This window comes from Populus euphratica, unplaced genomic scaffold, assembly GCF_000495115.2.
Source record: "Populus euphratica unplaced genomic scaffold, PopEup_1.0 scaffold446.1, whole genome shotgun sequence".
NCBI lineage: Eukaryota > Viridiplantae > Streptophyta > Magnoliopsida > Malpighiales > Salicaceae > Populus > Populus euphratica.
Genome location: NW_011500330.1, coordinates 157,233 through 174,623, shown reverse-complemented (window position 1 = coordinate 174,623; position 17,391 = coordinate 157,233). Strand labels below are relative to the sequence as shown.

At 31.9% G+C, this 17,391-nt stretch overlaps 2 protein-coding genes across 2 annotated transcripts; both read left to right on the top strand.

The window, feature by feature from the left end:
• Positions 1-4,691: 4,691 nt before the first annotated feature.
• On the top strand, positions 4,692-10,816 carry AMSH1 (associated molecule with the SH3 domain of STAM 1). The gene is made up of 14 exons (XM_011010010.1): positions 4,692-5,113; positions 5,275-5,339; positions 5,656-5,731; positions 5,822-6,001; positions 6,137-6,231; positions 7,319-7,424; positions 7,497-7,543; positions 7,888-8,218; positions 8,500-8,589; positions 8,684-8,746; positions 8,843-8,917; positions 9,773-9,835; positions 10,411-10,463; positions 10,542-10,816. Exons 1-14 carry the CDS (start codon positions 4,988-4,990, stop codon positions 10,714-10,716), a joined length of 1,545 nt encoding a protein of 514 aa, XP_011008312.1. The 5' UTR covers positions 4,692-4,987; the 3' UTR covers positions 10,717-10,816.
• A 3,279-nt stretch (positions 10,817-14,095) lies between these two features.
• Positions 14,096-15,711, top strand: LOC105113718 (uncharacterized). Its single transcript, XM_011010009.1, has 2 exons — positions 14,096-15,043; positions 15,076-15,711. The coding sequence occupies exons 1-2, from the start codon at positions 14,554-14,556 to the stop codon at positions 15,360-15,362; spliced, it is 777 nt and encodes a 258-aa protein (XP_011008311.1). The 5' UTR covers positions 14,096-14,553; the 3' UTR covers positions 15,363-15,711.
• Positions 15,712-17,391: the final 1,680 nt, after the last annotated feature.

The window sequence follows — 17,391 nt, the reverse complement described above, 5'->3', positions numbered from 1 at the left end:
GTTAACTAAGTAAAGGAAAGGAAATGAAAGGCATAAACTTAATATTAATGAAAACAAAGCATAAAAAATACAAAGAGAGAAAGGAAGAGCATGATCTTGATCTGAACACCAAGATGCCTAAATGCATGGCAAATGCCTCCTTTTATAGGCCAAAAATGGGAACTATTGATTTGATGACTAATTGATAAGTGGGTGGCCAACTTTTGACTTGGTGACAATCTTTATCTTCTCTTGTCTGCCCAAAACGTCATTGATAACGTCAAAACTGGAGCCAGTTGCAAACATGAAAGTTGTAGGCAATTGTCTCAGCTTTCTTGTGTAAAAATTTCAGCTCATTTGGACTTCTAGAACTCCAGATATGGCCAAAATACCGAACAGTGCTCGGGCTGGAAGACAGATTCGGGCTTCTTTGTTGTTGCTACAATTTGGACTTGATAATGGCCTTTTTAGATCTTGGGCTCCATATGAAAGTTGTAGGCCTATGTCTTACCTTTCCATCCATATAAATTGGACCTAAATCTGAGATATATAGCTCCAGATATGACCCATTTACCGAACAGTGTTCCGGTTTGGATTGCACCGACATCTCTTTTCTAAGTTTGGCCATCTCTTTATCCTTGTAATTTAAGTTCTTCAAGTCATCAATCAATCCTTTCATTTATGTGATAGGCCTGCATTAAAAATAGACATTTACCACAAATTAAAGTTATCTTATATTATTAGATATATTATTATAAAATATGCTTTGGTTAAGGAGTTATTGATACTTCAAGTGCAAAATGATGATATAAAACCATGATAAAAATGCACTTTTAAGTACTAATCATTGGACACCAAATATGATTTTTACATTTGCAATTGCATGTAGAAACTAAGAAAAAATAAAAGATTGGTTAAAGGTAAAGTGGGCCTACAACTCACTAGTGAAGTAAGGTTGTTATATTAGTTGTACGAACTAGTTATGTTTTAGTTGTAGAAACTAGGTATTTTGTCTTGCCCAATGAGTTAATACTAAAACTTTATAAATGTTATTTATTTGAGTATTTTAAGACATTGTTTTCATTTTATTTACTATTAAATGATTTAAATTTATTATTAAAGATAAATGTTATTATTTTATAATAATAATGTTTTTATGGATCTAGTAATTATATGAATAGTTTGTATGTACCTAAATTTAATATGCCCGGGTTCAATATAAACTTTAATAAAATTGAAATACAGATTGTAATAAGTATTAAGAAACTTCAATTAGATCAAGGTGATTAATATTTGATAAAATATTTCAAGAATTATCTACAAGAGAACGAGATTTTATATACCTCTTAAAACACTACATCCAAATGAAATATATTTTCCAGGCTAAAACATTGGATGTTTAGTTTGAACTTTAAGAAACACAAAATCTTTATAAATTTGATAGGACATGTTATGCATTAATAAGATAAGAACCTTTCATAGAAGGTGTGAATGACATATTGCTTATAATTGATGATCCTACTAATTACTTAAAAATAATATATGATATTTATTCCAAGAAATGACTTGAGGTTATGAACTTCATGTACTAACCAAGTTTGGAACTTGGTTGATCCATTTGAAGTAATAAAACCTAATAGATCTAAGTGGGCTTTTAATAGAAACATTAATAAGAAAAGCAACCTAATAGATCTAAGTGGGTTTTTAATAGAAACATTAATAAGAAAAGCAATGTACAAACATACAATGTAAGGTATAAGGAATAGGAATATCCATTTTTTATAGTATAATCAATAAATTTGATTTCAAAAAAGAAATATGGATAAGCTTTGTGTTTACAAAATGTTAATGGGAGTGGTGTTGTTTTTCTAATATTATATGTAGAAAACATATTTATTAAAAAATAACAAATCTTTACTTTAATCAGTAAAGTTTTAATTGTCCAAGAATTTCTCAAAAAACTTTTTGGAAAAAGCAACTTATATATTGGATATAGAGATCTATAAAGATAAATTTAGAAGGTTGATTAGATTGTCTCAATCCATGCATATAAACTAAATGTTAAAGTAGCTCAACATGAAATAATTTAATATTATATTCTTATTTATTTTGGATGGAATATCTCCCTCTAAATTCATGTGTTCTAAGACACGGATTGAGAGATATATGATGAAAATGGTATCCAATACTTGGCTATATGATCTATAAATGAAGAAGATAAACTAGAAATTCAAAATTATATGAATTAAGATTTTTTTTCAATGAAATATAAACAAATATTAGATGCCAATCAATATATATTTTATTCTAAATGGTAGTGCTTTGAATTGGAAAAGTTCCAATCAAGAGAGCATAACTAATTCTACAATTAAGTATGAGTACATCTCCATATTTAAAGAAATAAAGAGGTTGTTTAGATCAAGAAGTTAATCAATGAACTAAGTTGGTTCCTAACATTATTGATTTAGCTACCCTAAAATTTGATGACAATGGAGTTATGGCATAAGCAAAGAAACCAAAGTCTTATCAATGATTCAAATAAGTACTTTAGAAATTCCATTTGATTTAATAAATCAATAAAATGAAAGTTGTAAAAATAAAGTGGATACCCATCGAAGAGAATTTAAAAGATCCTCTTACTAAGTCATTATCCATGTAGAAGTATTAATACTACATCAAGCATTATGATATTATATACATAAATGATTGACTTTAGTATAAGTGAGAGATTGTTATTTTAACATGCTATGTAACCAATTAGTTGGTTACATATAATATTGTTATATTAATGTAAATATATATTTATTAGTAATAAAGACTCAATTTATCCTTAATATTCATGTAATATTAGATTAATGAATCTAATATTTGATTTATGAATTTAGAGTAAAGATAAAGTTCATGAGATAAAAATGCTTTGCAAATGAAATTATAAAGTTGTTATAATTATGATATTCATATTGCTTCAAAGCATTGTTCCTAAAATGTTCCTGGTTGATGCTCTCTTAAATACTGAACATTCATTAGAGTTGTAGATACTTATACATATTATGTTCTTTTTTTCATGAAAGGAAACAATTGTTCTTATAAGCTGGGGTATAAAGAATGCTTAGATTTAATATGTAGGTACTTGTCATAAGATATATACACTGAACTAATCTGCATGAAAATTCCATATGAAGATATTATATATGTCTATGGAAAGGCTCACATCGCAGTTGTATAAGTGATCCTTAGATTTGAGATCACTAAGTTATCTTATATAAAGAATATTATGCTTTGATCTTATTACATGTTATTTTAATTGAGGTAATGAAGGGACAGACATTGAGTATATCATGAATTATATGAATGTAATTGAGTGATCAAGAGAGAATTCATCACCCTAAGTGAATTAAAAAATATATTTTATATGTTCTCAAATGGTGTATGATTGAGAAATCCTTGATCAAGATGAAATGAAATTTGAAAAGAGTTTCAAATCTTATTCAAAAAATCAATGATTATTATATAGAAAACAAATATGATTTAACATGACAAATATACTCCATGCTTTAATGTTAAATCAAACATTATTGATAAAATGATATTAATTATAGTGAGAAATTAGTTATCGAAAGGTTAAGTCAAATCACTAATAACTTTTTTAATATTTGGGAGATTATGATATGTTAGTAGACGATGTACTTGATATTTAAATATAAATTAATCAAATATTGAACTGATAATAAATTAAATTCTTTAATTTACTTAATTCTATTTAATTAGAATTATAATATATATATATATATATATATATATATATATGAGCCAACATATTATGAACTTAATGAGTCACATATATTAATAAACAGTAGTAAAAAATTAAACTGAGATGATTTAATTAAGTATGTTTGATTAAAATATATTTTAAAAATGAAGAATAAGAATATAATTAATACATAGATTATATTTCTAGACCTAGAAAAATAAAATAATGATTTAATGCCTAATTTTTTTTAATTATTATATATATATATTATTTAAGGGGTAAATTGATATTTTACCAATTTATATGTTTTTTTAGATTTTTCTATAAATGGTAAGGTATACTTCTTATTTTTTTTAGTAGTTGTTTGTAAAACATAAAAATTATGTAAGTCACAAAATAAAAAATTAACATTCTAAATATAAAAATCTCTCTCTTCAATAAAAAATTAATTAGAAAATTAAAAGATTTTTCATTGATATTGATATTGATAAAAGTTTTTTTTTTGTTTTTAAAAACTGAATTTTAATTTATTTTCACATGAAAAAAAACTATGATAAGAATTTTCACAGGCAAATTAAAACTTCAGAACATGTGCAATTAGCCAAAAACCTAAAAATCAAATTAAAATAATTTTTTTAAAGCATGATTAAATTTTTTCAGTATCATTTCCTATCCAAATTATATCCAATAAACTTCCATGTTCAGGATGAAATCATTAATATCAAAATAATTATTTTTGAGATTGGAATCTAAGAACTTTTTTTTTCCACCTTTTTCCTATGATTCTCTCTCTTTTTTGATAAATGAAGGATTAAAATGTAAAAAAAAGAAGGTTTTATGACTAAAATATGAAAAAAAGAAAATATAGTCTCAAATCAAGCTTTCTGAATTCGTCTTCTTAGAAATCTTGGAAAGAAAAAAGAAAAATCTTGGAGTTGTGCTTTGATACAGGGTAAGAAGTCAACCTTATATCATTCATACCAACCATGGAAAATCACTATCCCAACAACTAAACCAGCCTTTTAATTTTCGTCGTATGACCATATTTACCCTCGAAACAAAAGAGAAAAGCAAACGACCTCCTCCCTAGTTTCCATCGCGTTCTCTCTCTGCTCGATAGTCCCAAGCAGGCAAGCAGGGAGCCAATAGCGACCTCTCTTATCTCTCCTTAATGCCCCGATCAAAATTCAAAACCCATAGAATTGAAATACTGCTTGGCTAACAAGAAAACAAGGGAAAATCCGAAGAAAGAAAGGAATGAAGTCTTCTTCTTCGAGCTGTATGGATATAATAAATATAGAAGCGAGAACTCAGAGACTGGATGTCGATAATCGCTTTGCTCTTAATATCTACTTTCGGATCGCTAATAATATTCTCAAACAGGTGTCTTGCTCTCCCTTTTCTTTTTCAATTAGGGTTTTCAATTTTGAAATTGCGTGATAATTTAACTGTTTATTCTGAAATCTCGTTGCCTCTTGGCGATGGAAGCATACTTTTTTACCTTTAATTTGTTGTTCTGATGTGCTATTATTGCATTCACGCAGGCTGAGATTTTTCGAGCAGAGAAGAATATAATAGATTTGTATGTCATGTTACTAAGGTTTTCAAGGTAAGCCATTCATTTTGTTTGCTCTTTCATTTTACTGTGTAACGTTGCTCGGTTTTAAGAAATTGGGAGGAGATGGTTTTTGATTTTCATTTTTTTTTCCTTTTTATGCTGCATTGTTTTATGTAAAATTGGGGGATTCATTTGGAGATAAAACAATGTATGTCTTCAGTTTTGCGTGATGAAAGATCACACTCTGGCTACTTTAGTTAGAGCTCTTTTTAGCTGGATTGCTTCATCTCTTTGTTGTCTTTTTCTTCTTTAGTCTGATTTTCTTCCTGAAACTATCAATGATGTTACCGGCCTTCTTTTGCTTCAGCTTGGTCTCAGAAACAATACCATGTCATAGAGGTTATGGAGCATTCCCCCAAAGCAAAAAGGATTATTTGAGAAAGGTAAGATGTCCTTTTTGTTCTTCCTTTTCTGGACAAGATTTCCTTGTTTCAAAGCCTGGCATTTATGTTGATGTCGGATTTTTGTTTTAGAAACTTTTAAATGCTTTGGGCGAGTTGGAGCAGTTAAAGACAGCAGTGCAACAAAGGATAAATGAATTGAACAGAAAACACACACATCAAGTAAATGGATGGGGCTATAACAGTCAAAATGATCTTTTAGAGAAACCTCCTTATAACAAGAAAATTTTGGATGGAAATGGTGTGACAAAGGTACAGTTGCTATTTCTTTGATATTCAGTTTATCATTACGGAGAAGCTCTCTCTCTCTCTCTCTTTTCTGCACTTATGGTTCTGCTCGATGAAGTTAAAGTTTGTGACCTTCATACTATTCTACACATCCTACAGGCAGTGAGACCAGTCACTGGAGAATCCTTGTATCAAGGTTCAAGAACTCAACAATATTCATATGTTAGGCCAGTGGAACAGCAGTTCCGCAGAGTGTAAGTATTCCTCCACGTTTTTTAGTCAACTATTTTTGAAATGCTGCATAGAATTTCGGACATGGAAGGATTGCAGCTTATTAATTTTGAGATTGCCCCGTTGACTTTAAGCTGAATGCTTCAAAGCCACCCTAAGCTCCTAATGCAATAACATGCGCTGCTGTTAAACCATCTCCCTTCCCTCCCTAGCTATTCAGCATTCCTCTCTCGCTTGTTCTGGTGGATTACCATATAGTTGGTGCTTGCTTTGTGTGTGATTCTTTAATTAGTTTATTATGAAATTGTGAAAAGGACTTGAGAATTATGAAATTGATTTTCAAAGAAACTACATTTGCAACTGTGTTTGTGATCACAACTCCTGAATGCATCCATGTGAATTAACACTGCAATTGAAATTACAAAGAAAATTATAGATAGGAAGTACACAAAAGAATTCCAGTTTATCCCAATTACATCCGCATAGATAGGTATGCATGTATTGTGGTAGGGTTTGAGTATGATCAACAATTGATGTGCGATTTAACCTTTGTCGCTTGAGTTCTCTTTGACCCCGACCTTAAGCTTGAAAATTCCAGTTGAATCTTGCACGGTATGTGCAGAAATCCTCATTAGGTAATTTTATGAGCATGATGGCAACAATAGAAACACATGTAGTTTAAATCTTTCTGTTTGTGAATGAGAATTTAGTTTGCAAATTCTAATTCATGTTTCAACACTTCAAATTCATTCCATTCACAAAGCAAAGACTACTGGAAGGGCTCAAGCTAAAGTTCAGGGCATGTCCCTGAGATGAGTGCCTGACTTCCTTCCTGAAAGGCCTAGATGAAAGCTAAAAAAAGTTTGATTTTCATTTTAAAGTGGCCAGGTAGAAAGAAGTGAAGTTTCTATTGATAATTGATATTGAATCACGTCAGATCCTTGTTTAAAAAAGAATATCAGATGTCCAGGAAATGAAAAGAAAGGGATAGAGGAAGATTCAATACGAGCTGATTCCCTTATAGATTGACCTCCTTGCTAACGTGCGAGTTGATGTTGAATAATATTTTTCATTTCTTTTTGGCTTTGCTTGTTTACTTTCTTCTTGAAGATCTTTGAACTTTCAACGACCAAATGAGGAGACTCTCTCTAGGCATTCTATACTGGGTCCAAACGGGCTTAATGCAAAGTGGCAACCACCAAGGACTAATGAAGGGGTATGTGTTATGCCTCTACCTTTAGATTTTTCATGTGCACAACTTGCACTGACATATCTCATGTAAATGCAGGTCAAATACCCGAGCATCATTGACTTAACACCAGTTGAAATTCCAAGGTTAGATTCTTATTTAGCTTTTGGGGTTATTTCTGTCCTATTTTATCCAGATTTACTAGATAGACCTAGTCTAAATCATTAATGATAATTACAAGATATTTTCAAAAGGCATTATGTGATAGTTAGAAGCCTTATTTGTTTCACTTTGAATTTTATTCTTGGAAGAAATGTTCTATCTATGATAAATCTCATTGCACTGTTTACTTTATTTCTTTCTCTCTTTCTTTTCCTGTTTTTTGTATTTGAATCGTTTACTTTATTTCTTTCTTTCTTTTCCTGTTTTTTGTATTTGAAATATTACTGGTTTTGGATTCATTCCTTGGGTGATCTCTTTGTGGAAACAGGCTGCAGGAATCTGTAAAAGCTGAACTCTTTGTAAAATCAGAGCATAGCAGCTCAGAACCAGGAATATCAAGTTTAGAATCAATTCTTAGTGTGCAAGATGATAATCAGAAGTGCCGTGATGAGGAACCTTGTTCTTTGATTTCCTTTGAGACAATGGAAACCCCAGTCCCCCCAGCTGTTATTAGACAACCTTCTCCTCCCCCTGTACTTGCAGAAGTACAAGATTTAATCCCTGCTACACCTCCCCAAATTTCTGAGGCAGAAAATAAAATGGACATTTCCTCACCCAATGATTTAATTTGTTCTGAAGCTCCCCTGCAACTGCACATTGTGAGCTTCTTAAGAACCTTGTTCTTTATGTTTTACATCTTTTGAGACTTTAGCTATTAGGAATCTCTCTGAGGATTTAAAATGTGTACTGTGAATTAGTCTCTGTCTATTATTTTGTTTGGTTTCCATTTTGTGGTAAATTAATCCTTTGTAAATTATTGTGGTTAGAAAAAAAAAGGGTGGTACGGTAGTAATGGGTTGCAGGGTATAAAAAGGTGGTACGGTAGTAATGGGTTGCAGGGTCAATATGCTTCTTGTCTGACTACTGTTTCTCTTTGCAGTCAGCTACATTGATGGAGAACTTCATGAAGATGGCAAAGTCAAATACCGATAAGAATTTAGAAACTTGTGGTGTCCTTGCTGGTTCACTTGTAAGTCCTGATAGCATAAAGGTTACTGTATAACTCTGATGTTTGTGATGTTCCAATGTAAAATTCTGATGGTTCAATCATCTCTGCTTTGCAGAAAAACAGAAAATTCTATGTTACAGCACTCATTATTCCAAAGCAGGAATCAACATCAGATTCGGTATGGCAGTTTCATCATGGGTTGAGCAGCGCTATTGCATATTGCTTTTGTTATTACATTTCTCTAACTGTTGTGGAATGCATCACTTTTAATCAGTGTCAAACTACAAATGAAGAAGAAATATTTGAAGTGCAGGATAAAAGATCCCTTTTCCCTCTTGGATGGATTCATGTGAGTAATTATGGTCTAACTACCCTTCCTTTTTTTCCACTGCTTCTGTTGCTCTTGTTATTATTATGATCTAATCATTCTGCACTATGTAGACTCTCTGTTAGTGCTTCATTTGATATTCATCCACTTAGCGGAACTGCATTGTTCCTTGGATGTGATATCTTATTCTTTCTGGTTTGCCTTTTTATGTGCCATAAAAATTACCTTTATGCTTTGCAGATTAAAAAATTAAAGGTAGCCTTTACCATTTGGTAATAACGAGACAAAAATACACTGGATCTAAGGTTTTGACAGTTGCAATATGGGAAAGAATGTGCGGGATGTGAGCTGTTTACTTATACTTGCCATGATTGGGGAAACCGTTATTTTTTTGGAAACTATCATTTCTTAATATTTATTGGCAGACCTAGAAGAATCGATCAGGCGAACATTAGATAATGTATATGTTCAAAATGCTGGTCTGATTGAAGAGTGCCAGAAGAGGCAATTGCTTGGACTGGGTTCAGAATTAGATTGATTTTGCAATTGATGAAGGCTTCCCATAACAAACAATAGAACTTCGTCATTTTGAAATGGTGAATCAATTTAATTGCGAGAGCTACCAAATTGTCTAGTTAATATTGTGATAAAAGGTGATTGAAAATGGAATATTTCCAGGTTCTGGCTGGAGCCTGGAAGGCAGGATCTCTTTGTTTTTTTTTTTCCCTTCTAATGTTTAGAACCAATCAAGCATCTGGTTAATACTGGCTCTTCTTTTGTTTTAATGGGTTGCTAATAAAGCATCTTCAAATGCTAGAAGACAACAACAATTTATCTCTTTATTGATTTATCTAACTCCTATGGTGCAAATTCCAGACACATCCTACACAGTCTTGTTTCATGTCATCAATTGATGTCCACACCCATTACTCATATCAGGTGAGTGCCTCTTCCTGTTATTATGAAATCTATCTATCTTTGTTGCAAGGAAGTCTTAAGGAAACCTCATGTTCTTGTTTGTTGTTTGCTTAAAGCGGTGGATTTGGTATATGGTGAGAATCCAATTGTTTATCCATTTATATCAAACTAGGCTGTAGTCTGAACAAGTTTTGAAGGTGAATGCATAGATTTCAGGAAGAGTTTGAACAGCAGGGCTGTAAACAATGTAAACGAGTACGGTTACATAATGATTGATTTAATAGTTTTCTCACATTTAAAAGTCCTCCTGTTTTGCAGTTGTGCTTAACTTTGTCAGGATTCTAACTGCTGAAACCATTTCAAGGCCCTGCCAATGCCATGTTACCCTCCCATGACGGGAGAGGATTTTTTTTTTTTTTTGACAAAACCCACTCCTTCCCATTCTAGTGTTTGCCAGACGCACCCTTTGTTGCATTTTGATTAACTTCTGGCATGATCCGAGGAAAACAACTTCCTTGCAACAAAGAAGCAAACAGTATTTTTATTCCTCAATCATTTTCTTTGTTGTTCACACAAGCATTTTTTTCTTTCTTCAGATAATGTTGCCAGAAGCCGTTGCCATTGTCATGGCACCAAGAGATTCATCAAGGCAAGTGTCATTCTTTCTTATAATGAATTGTTCACTCTTCTGTTCACGTATGTCAGATTTCATTACCCCCTCGTGCAGAACCCATGGCATCTTTAGGTTGACAACTCCAGGTGGAATGTCGGTTATCAGACAGTGCCAGCATCGTGGGTTTCATCCGCATGACCCTCCTCCAGATGGTGGGCCCATTTACAAGCCCTGTACAGATGTTTACATGAACCCTAACTTGAAATTTGATGTCATTGATCTTCGATGATCTTAATTGTTCCATTGAATGTGTTTGCGCTTTTACAAATGCAATTGTTCATACAAGAAGCATATAACTATTGACTTTCGATTGATCTCATTTTTTTTTTGTTTTAAATTTTGTTCTTACTGTGGTGATTATTTCAGTCTATCATAATAATACAATTCCTCTATTTCACCAACTATAAAAAGAAATCTCAAACACATGCAGTGTGCTTGAACTAGAGATGAATTATATTATAGCATGTATCTTTTTTGGTTCTTCTGAATATCCTCATATCTATAAAGAATAAAAGCAAACATGAGATACATTATGTTATAGCTTATATCTTTTTTAATATACGAGTTCCATCATTCCGATTACCACTTTAACTTTTTGTGCAAGATCCACGCATTTACATGTCATCAAAACTATCGATGAAAGATGCTGATTTTCGTTGGTCTTCCTTTATCTTTTAATTTTGGATTGTCCTGGTGTTAAAATAATACATATTATCTTTTATTTGGGATTGTCCTGGTGTTAAAATAATACATATTTTTTTTAAAATTATTTTTAAAATTAGCATATTAAAATAATATAAATATAAAAAATAATTTTTAATAAAAAAAACTTTTCTGAACGTAATTTTGACAGTGTTTCTAAATTATTAATGAGATTAACATCTCAATAGGGTGTTTTTGTTTTTAAATTTTATTTTCATAGCAAGAGGGTGTCACATCTCTAAAATAAAATTAGAGTCAACGGATCTCAAGAACCGTGTGTGGAGTGTAGAGTAGAAAGGGAAATGTAAATTTAGCAGATGTGGTGCCCATGTCTGCAAAGCAGAGTTTCGTCAAATGTGTCTCTCAACTAATCCGAATTAGATTTTCCATTAACAACAATAATTAAACCATACTTAGAGAGTAGAGTGCTATTAAATAATAATCTATGACGACTCCTCGTGTTTAAAAATGCCCAACTCGATTCATTAATTTGAAGCCAATCTACGTATCCACCTAATGTTCGCATAATCTCCATTTTCTTAATCACCAACTAATCAGCACGTAATCATATCAATCACACGACGGCTACAAAAAATGAAATATAATACCAAGATTGGCAGAAATCAGAAATAAATAAAACTACCTTTTCATGATTTGGCAAATTAATATCAACTCCTACCATATGATATGATCATTTAACACGAATCATTCTACTTGATATTAAGTTTAAATGGTTGGGTGGTCAGCTGTGTCGTCTCCTGATGCAACAAATGACCTCAATCATTTAAGGACTTAATTAGAACAACAGTTAATATCATTGTTTCTTCACCGTTTGATGAAGAAAGAGAGAGAGAGAGAGAGAGAGAGAGGAAGCAAGGGCAGCCGCAGCAGCTGGTCGAAGACCTAGAACAACCTACCACATGGATTAAATTCTTTGAACTATGAGTGAAGAAAAAGAAAAAGAAAAAGAAAAAGAAAAAGGAATGGATTGCTCAAATCTTGCGAAGGGAGAGTTTTTCTTCCTCCTTGAAAAGGTAGACATATAAGAACATGAAGGAAACAGTAAAATCTCTTAAAAGAACAAATGAAGCTTTCGGTGGTTGCAATGTTAGCACAAAAGTCAATTATATGGTGAGAGAGTTAACACTTCAACCCTAGCTCATTCCTCTTAACAAATGTTCACTCCATCTCCAACTGGGAAAAGAATGAGAGAGAGAGAAAAGTTGGCCTTGCTGGCTCTTTCTTTTCATAAGAAAGCCAAGTAAACCCGGGGTTATTATACTAATTGTTGTAAAAATAAATAAATTAAATCAACAAGTATTAACCGGATTGACTCACAAGATAATTCTATATAAAAAAATAAAAAAATTATATAACTTAAAAATCAATAATTTAATTTTATATAATAAAATTAAAAAAATAAGTTTTATAATAAAAATAAAAAAAACTCACACCAACCCAAATTAAATCGACTAACTCAAGATATGAGATATAAATAACCCCGTAAACAAATAATACAAAGCATAAAACTCAAAACCTAATAATTTAATATTAAATGATAATTTTTTTAAAAAAAAAATAACTAAAAAAAGATCAAAATGTAACTAGGCTAATCTTTATAATCGGTGATCCAAATCATAAGATCAAGATTATTTTATAGAAAAAAATCACTAAAAAATAACTAAGAAAAATTCTCAATCATTAAAAATTAAAATAAAAAACAATCAAAACAATGAGCACTAAATGTTGTACAGAAAAATAAATGAAAGAAAATAATTAGGGATTAAATTAAAAAACAAAATAAATTTTGAAAATGATTAAAAAATAGCAAAAAAAACCAAAATTGGATACAAAATTAAATGAAATAAGATGCTAAAACATAAAATTGAAAAAAAATAATATTAAAGCAAATGATAAAAAAATAGCCATCAAAATAATGAAAATAAAATTTGATAAAAAAATTAAATTAAATTAAATATTTAGAAATAAAATTGAAAAAATATAAACTTGAAATAACATTAAAATAAAAAAAATATAAATTAAAATAATAAAAAATAAATTTAAATTAAATGTGAACTAAATAACATAATTGATTTTTTTGAAGGAATACCAAGGTAAAAAAAAAGAAAGAGGGGGAGGACAAAAAAATACATTGCCATCAGACTATCGTGAATTTGACCACACTCGCCACTCCGTCAGCTAGGCAATCACCGGACAGGTCAGATGACATGATGATTGACTGTTCTTTAACACAAAAATACTCTTCACATGTTGCTAGAAAGACGTGGAGGGTGATGACTCGTTAACACTTTTTATTTATTAATTAATATTTTAATATGTGAAGCTACTAAACAGTTTCTAAGGATATTTAACAATTACAAAAACAATATATTGCAAAGATGAAAACCCCCTTCCATTTCAGGTTTAGAATATTTTATTTTGAACATAAATTTATTATTTTACTATATTAAAAATATAAAAGGACTAAAAAACACCTCTCTTCAAGTTCAATACTTTTTAAATGTTAAGGGTAGGCATATTATTTTACTGTGTAAAAAAAATAAAAAAGATAAAAAAAACCCCAAACAAAAAGTCTATATATATATATATATTTGCTTTTAAAAGCAATAAAATTATTTTACTGTGAAAAAAATCAAACCATACTAAATCATCTCACATGGCACAATACATTACTGATCTCTTTTAGGTTTATTTATTTATTTTTTATTTTTTTATTTTTTGTATCTAATTTTCCTCTGCCTAAGATTGAAGGAAAACCAGTCTCTTGTATCTAATTTTCCTTTGCCTAAGATTGAAGGAAAACCAGTCTCTATCTCAAGTGTCTTGGCTTCATTTAGTAATAACTAATGCATTCACCAAATGCTCTACAAAAAATATAGTTTGTTTTTTGTTCTCTTATTACTCTACTCCTCTTGTTTCTTAGGCCCTCTCTCTCTCTCTCTCATTTCTTTTCTGTAACCAGTAACAAACAGCTTTCCTCTGCAGTCTGCTCTGCTCCATTTCTGGTGAAAACAGAACATGCTTCCTTTGAGTTTTCCTAGAATCACTTACATTCTCAGACCTTCAATAAAGCTGCAGTGATCTCTTGTCTTGTCCCCTCTATCCTTTCTTTGAACACTGACTTCCCGAGTCTGAATAATATTTGTTGTCTACGTTCAACCTCAAATCCTCTTCTCATAGCCACCATCTTTGAATCTTTTTTCCACCCTTTTTTCTCACATCTTATAACTTATGTTCTCTTTCTTTAATCTAGCATCCACTATTTGCTCCTAAAATCACTCTCTCTTTGATTCCGCTGTCTTTTATATGCTAGTAAGAATCTTCCCAGACCGTGATCACCAGTATGTGCTCGGAAACAAGCCCTCGAATATCTTTCTCTAATGATCTTGTCCAAGAAAATGACAGAGAAACTAAGCAAGTGTCAAGAAGGGACACCACATTACTGGACTCAAATTCTGATTTTGAGTTCAGTATTTGCAGTAATTTAGGCCATGAATCTTGTCCGGCAGATGATCTTTTCGCAGATGGCATGATCCTGCCTGTTCAAATTCAAGAAAGAACTACTGCCTCTAAGGAAATTTACAGACATGAATCGCCACGAAGAGCTTCACTTCCTCCTCTTCCATGTCCTCCTCCAAATGAGAATTTAACTAAAGATAGCATGAGAGAGTTAATGGTTGTGAATTCTGATCAGTTTGAGGAAAAGCCTCAGTCCAAGTCTTTCTGGCGGTTCAAGCGAAGCACTAGTCTCAATTATGATATCAAGAGAAGCATATGCTCATTAACACTTTTGTCACGAAGCAACTCAACAGGTTCTGTGTCAAATTCAAAGAGTTACATTGAAGGACACGCACAAGAGCAATTCGAACAACATTGAAGGACACGCACAAGAGCAATTCACAAAAGCAACAATCAACTGCCATGGAAAAGTCTGCACCACCACCACCATCATCTTCTTCTTCTTCTTCTTCTTCGGTGTCTAGCTTAGTGTATTCATTACCACAAAAGCCTCCATTGAAAAAGAGTGGATATTATGGTAAGATTAGTCCAGTCTTGAATATTCCACCTCCTTACATTTACAAAGGAGCTGCAAATCTCTTTGGTCTGGGATCCTTTTTGCGAAATGGAAAGGAAAAAAGGATCAGAAAGTGATCATTTTGATCCTTTAACCAATGAAATGATCATATTTTCAAAATTATAATTTTGTGGGTTCTTGTGGTTTTTGCTGATCCAAGTCATGTAATATTTTCTTGGAAGCTAGCATGGAGGAATTATAGAGGTTAGGAATTACGAGAGCTAATTAAGTGAATTGTATATAATAATGCCAATAAGGGATTAGGAGGGTTGGAAGGAGGATGTTCAATGATCATGCATATCATGTCACAAGCTTAGGAGACAGAAGAACAGGTAACCTTCTTTCATGACTTTGTCATATTCTGTCTCATCTCCTTTTGGTTTCTCTTGCTAGAGGGGGATGAGATTCCCTCCCTTATTGTTTCTTTTGGTTTCTTTTTTAAATTCTTTTTTTTCTCCCCTAATCATCAAGTTTGTTAATTAAAAGTTAATTATTTAAAAGATGAACTCTGAAAATCCGAATGACTGTTTATAGAAAAATGAAATATTCGCATTACAAAAAAGAAAGAACGAGAAAAAACAAAAATAATAATAATAAAAAGAAACAATCATATTTGTTCACATCAAAATAATACACTATTTTTTGTTAGGTTATGCTTTGTTTCTTCTCGCGGGAGTAAGGACAAAGGCCATGTCTCAAGGATTGGCTTGAAAAACCAAACACCTGATAACAGGACTTTAAACTTTTCTGCTTTTTTTGGTTTGCAGGAACTTCATAGCTCCATATGGAAATTTCCCTAAAAGTGGGATGAAGTTAAAAAAACCCTATTCCTTCCCTACTTAGTTAGTTTCATGTAGTACTGATTAGAGTTCTCTAATTGCCACCAGTTCCTTGTTTCTCAAGGAACACCGCTCACAAGGAAACAAAACCTCCCAGTTTAAATTAGTGATTTTCTCAACAAACAGAATGGTAATACATCATCCAAGAGCCTAGTGAATCTTATGTTATAAGCATGTCTTGTGCCATGTAACACCTCTTGAAAGATTGCATAAATGTTAAGATAGCATGAAGGGCATTATGTTATGTTCCAAATTAACCTGAGGATTAGTAATTCTATCAAGATTTCCCCATAACCATACCACCTCAGGTGCTCAAATATGGTTCTGAAGGACCAACTCTGCATCAGTAATGGCATTGTGTATATGATTTATAGCACCTAAATCCCTGCTTTCCATCGAAGTATTAGTTAGGAGGACGACATTTCAAGCTTTTCCTCTGATGTCAGACTCCGTCTCAACATTGGATCCCACATTTGAATTCCGTGAAGCCCGAAATCAAATCATTCTTGTGATAAAAACAAAATGTAATGAAAGCACTTTCCCTGTGTTCGCCTAGAATATTCACTACTCTTGCTAAGAATAATTTAAACTTCAAGTAGGGAGTTATAACCCTGATACATGAAAGAAATATAGATAGTGATTTGACGTAAGTGGGGACTATCAATGATTCCATGGGAGGAAGGGGCTTCATGTTAGCTTCCTTCAGGGTTGTTGAGAATTATGAAGTTGATGAGGATAAGAAGATTAAAAATCGTTTTTCATGGTTGCCCTTGTTTCAAATTCAGTCAAAATATGATTCTCACATGAGAAATAGGATTCCACTCCTTAATTTCCACCCACCCTTTTTCTCCAGAAATTTTCAGATTAAGTAAGATTCGTCTATGGTGGCTTCTCCTGGTTTATGACATAGGTCAAAGCATAACCAAGCTGATCAATTTGGAAGTCATAATGCAGGCTTGGAGAGTGATATAGGGGGGCAGTGCTGGACAAATTAAAGCATCTTTAAGGATTATATATATTTTGATATGATTTATCCATTTTAGAATCATTGATTTTGTTTCTCCTTTTCTGTCTCTGGTATTCATTTATATGGTAATACTTCAGAAAGGGAGTTCCACACAAGAACAAAACAAAACAATCAGTGTTCTTCCGGACTTTCTGATCGCCAAAAACCTTGCCGTGAAGATTGAAATAAAATATTTCTGTGATACAAAATTCTTAGCTACTGAATATCAAGAGATACACAGAAGAGGTAAATCTAAAGATT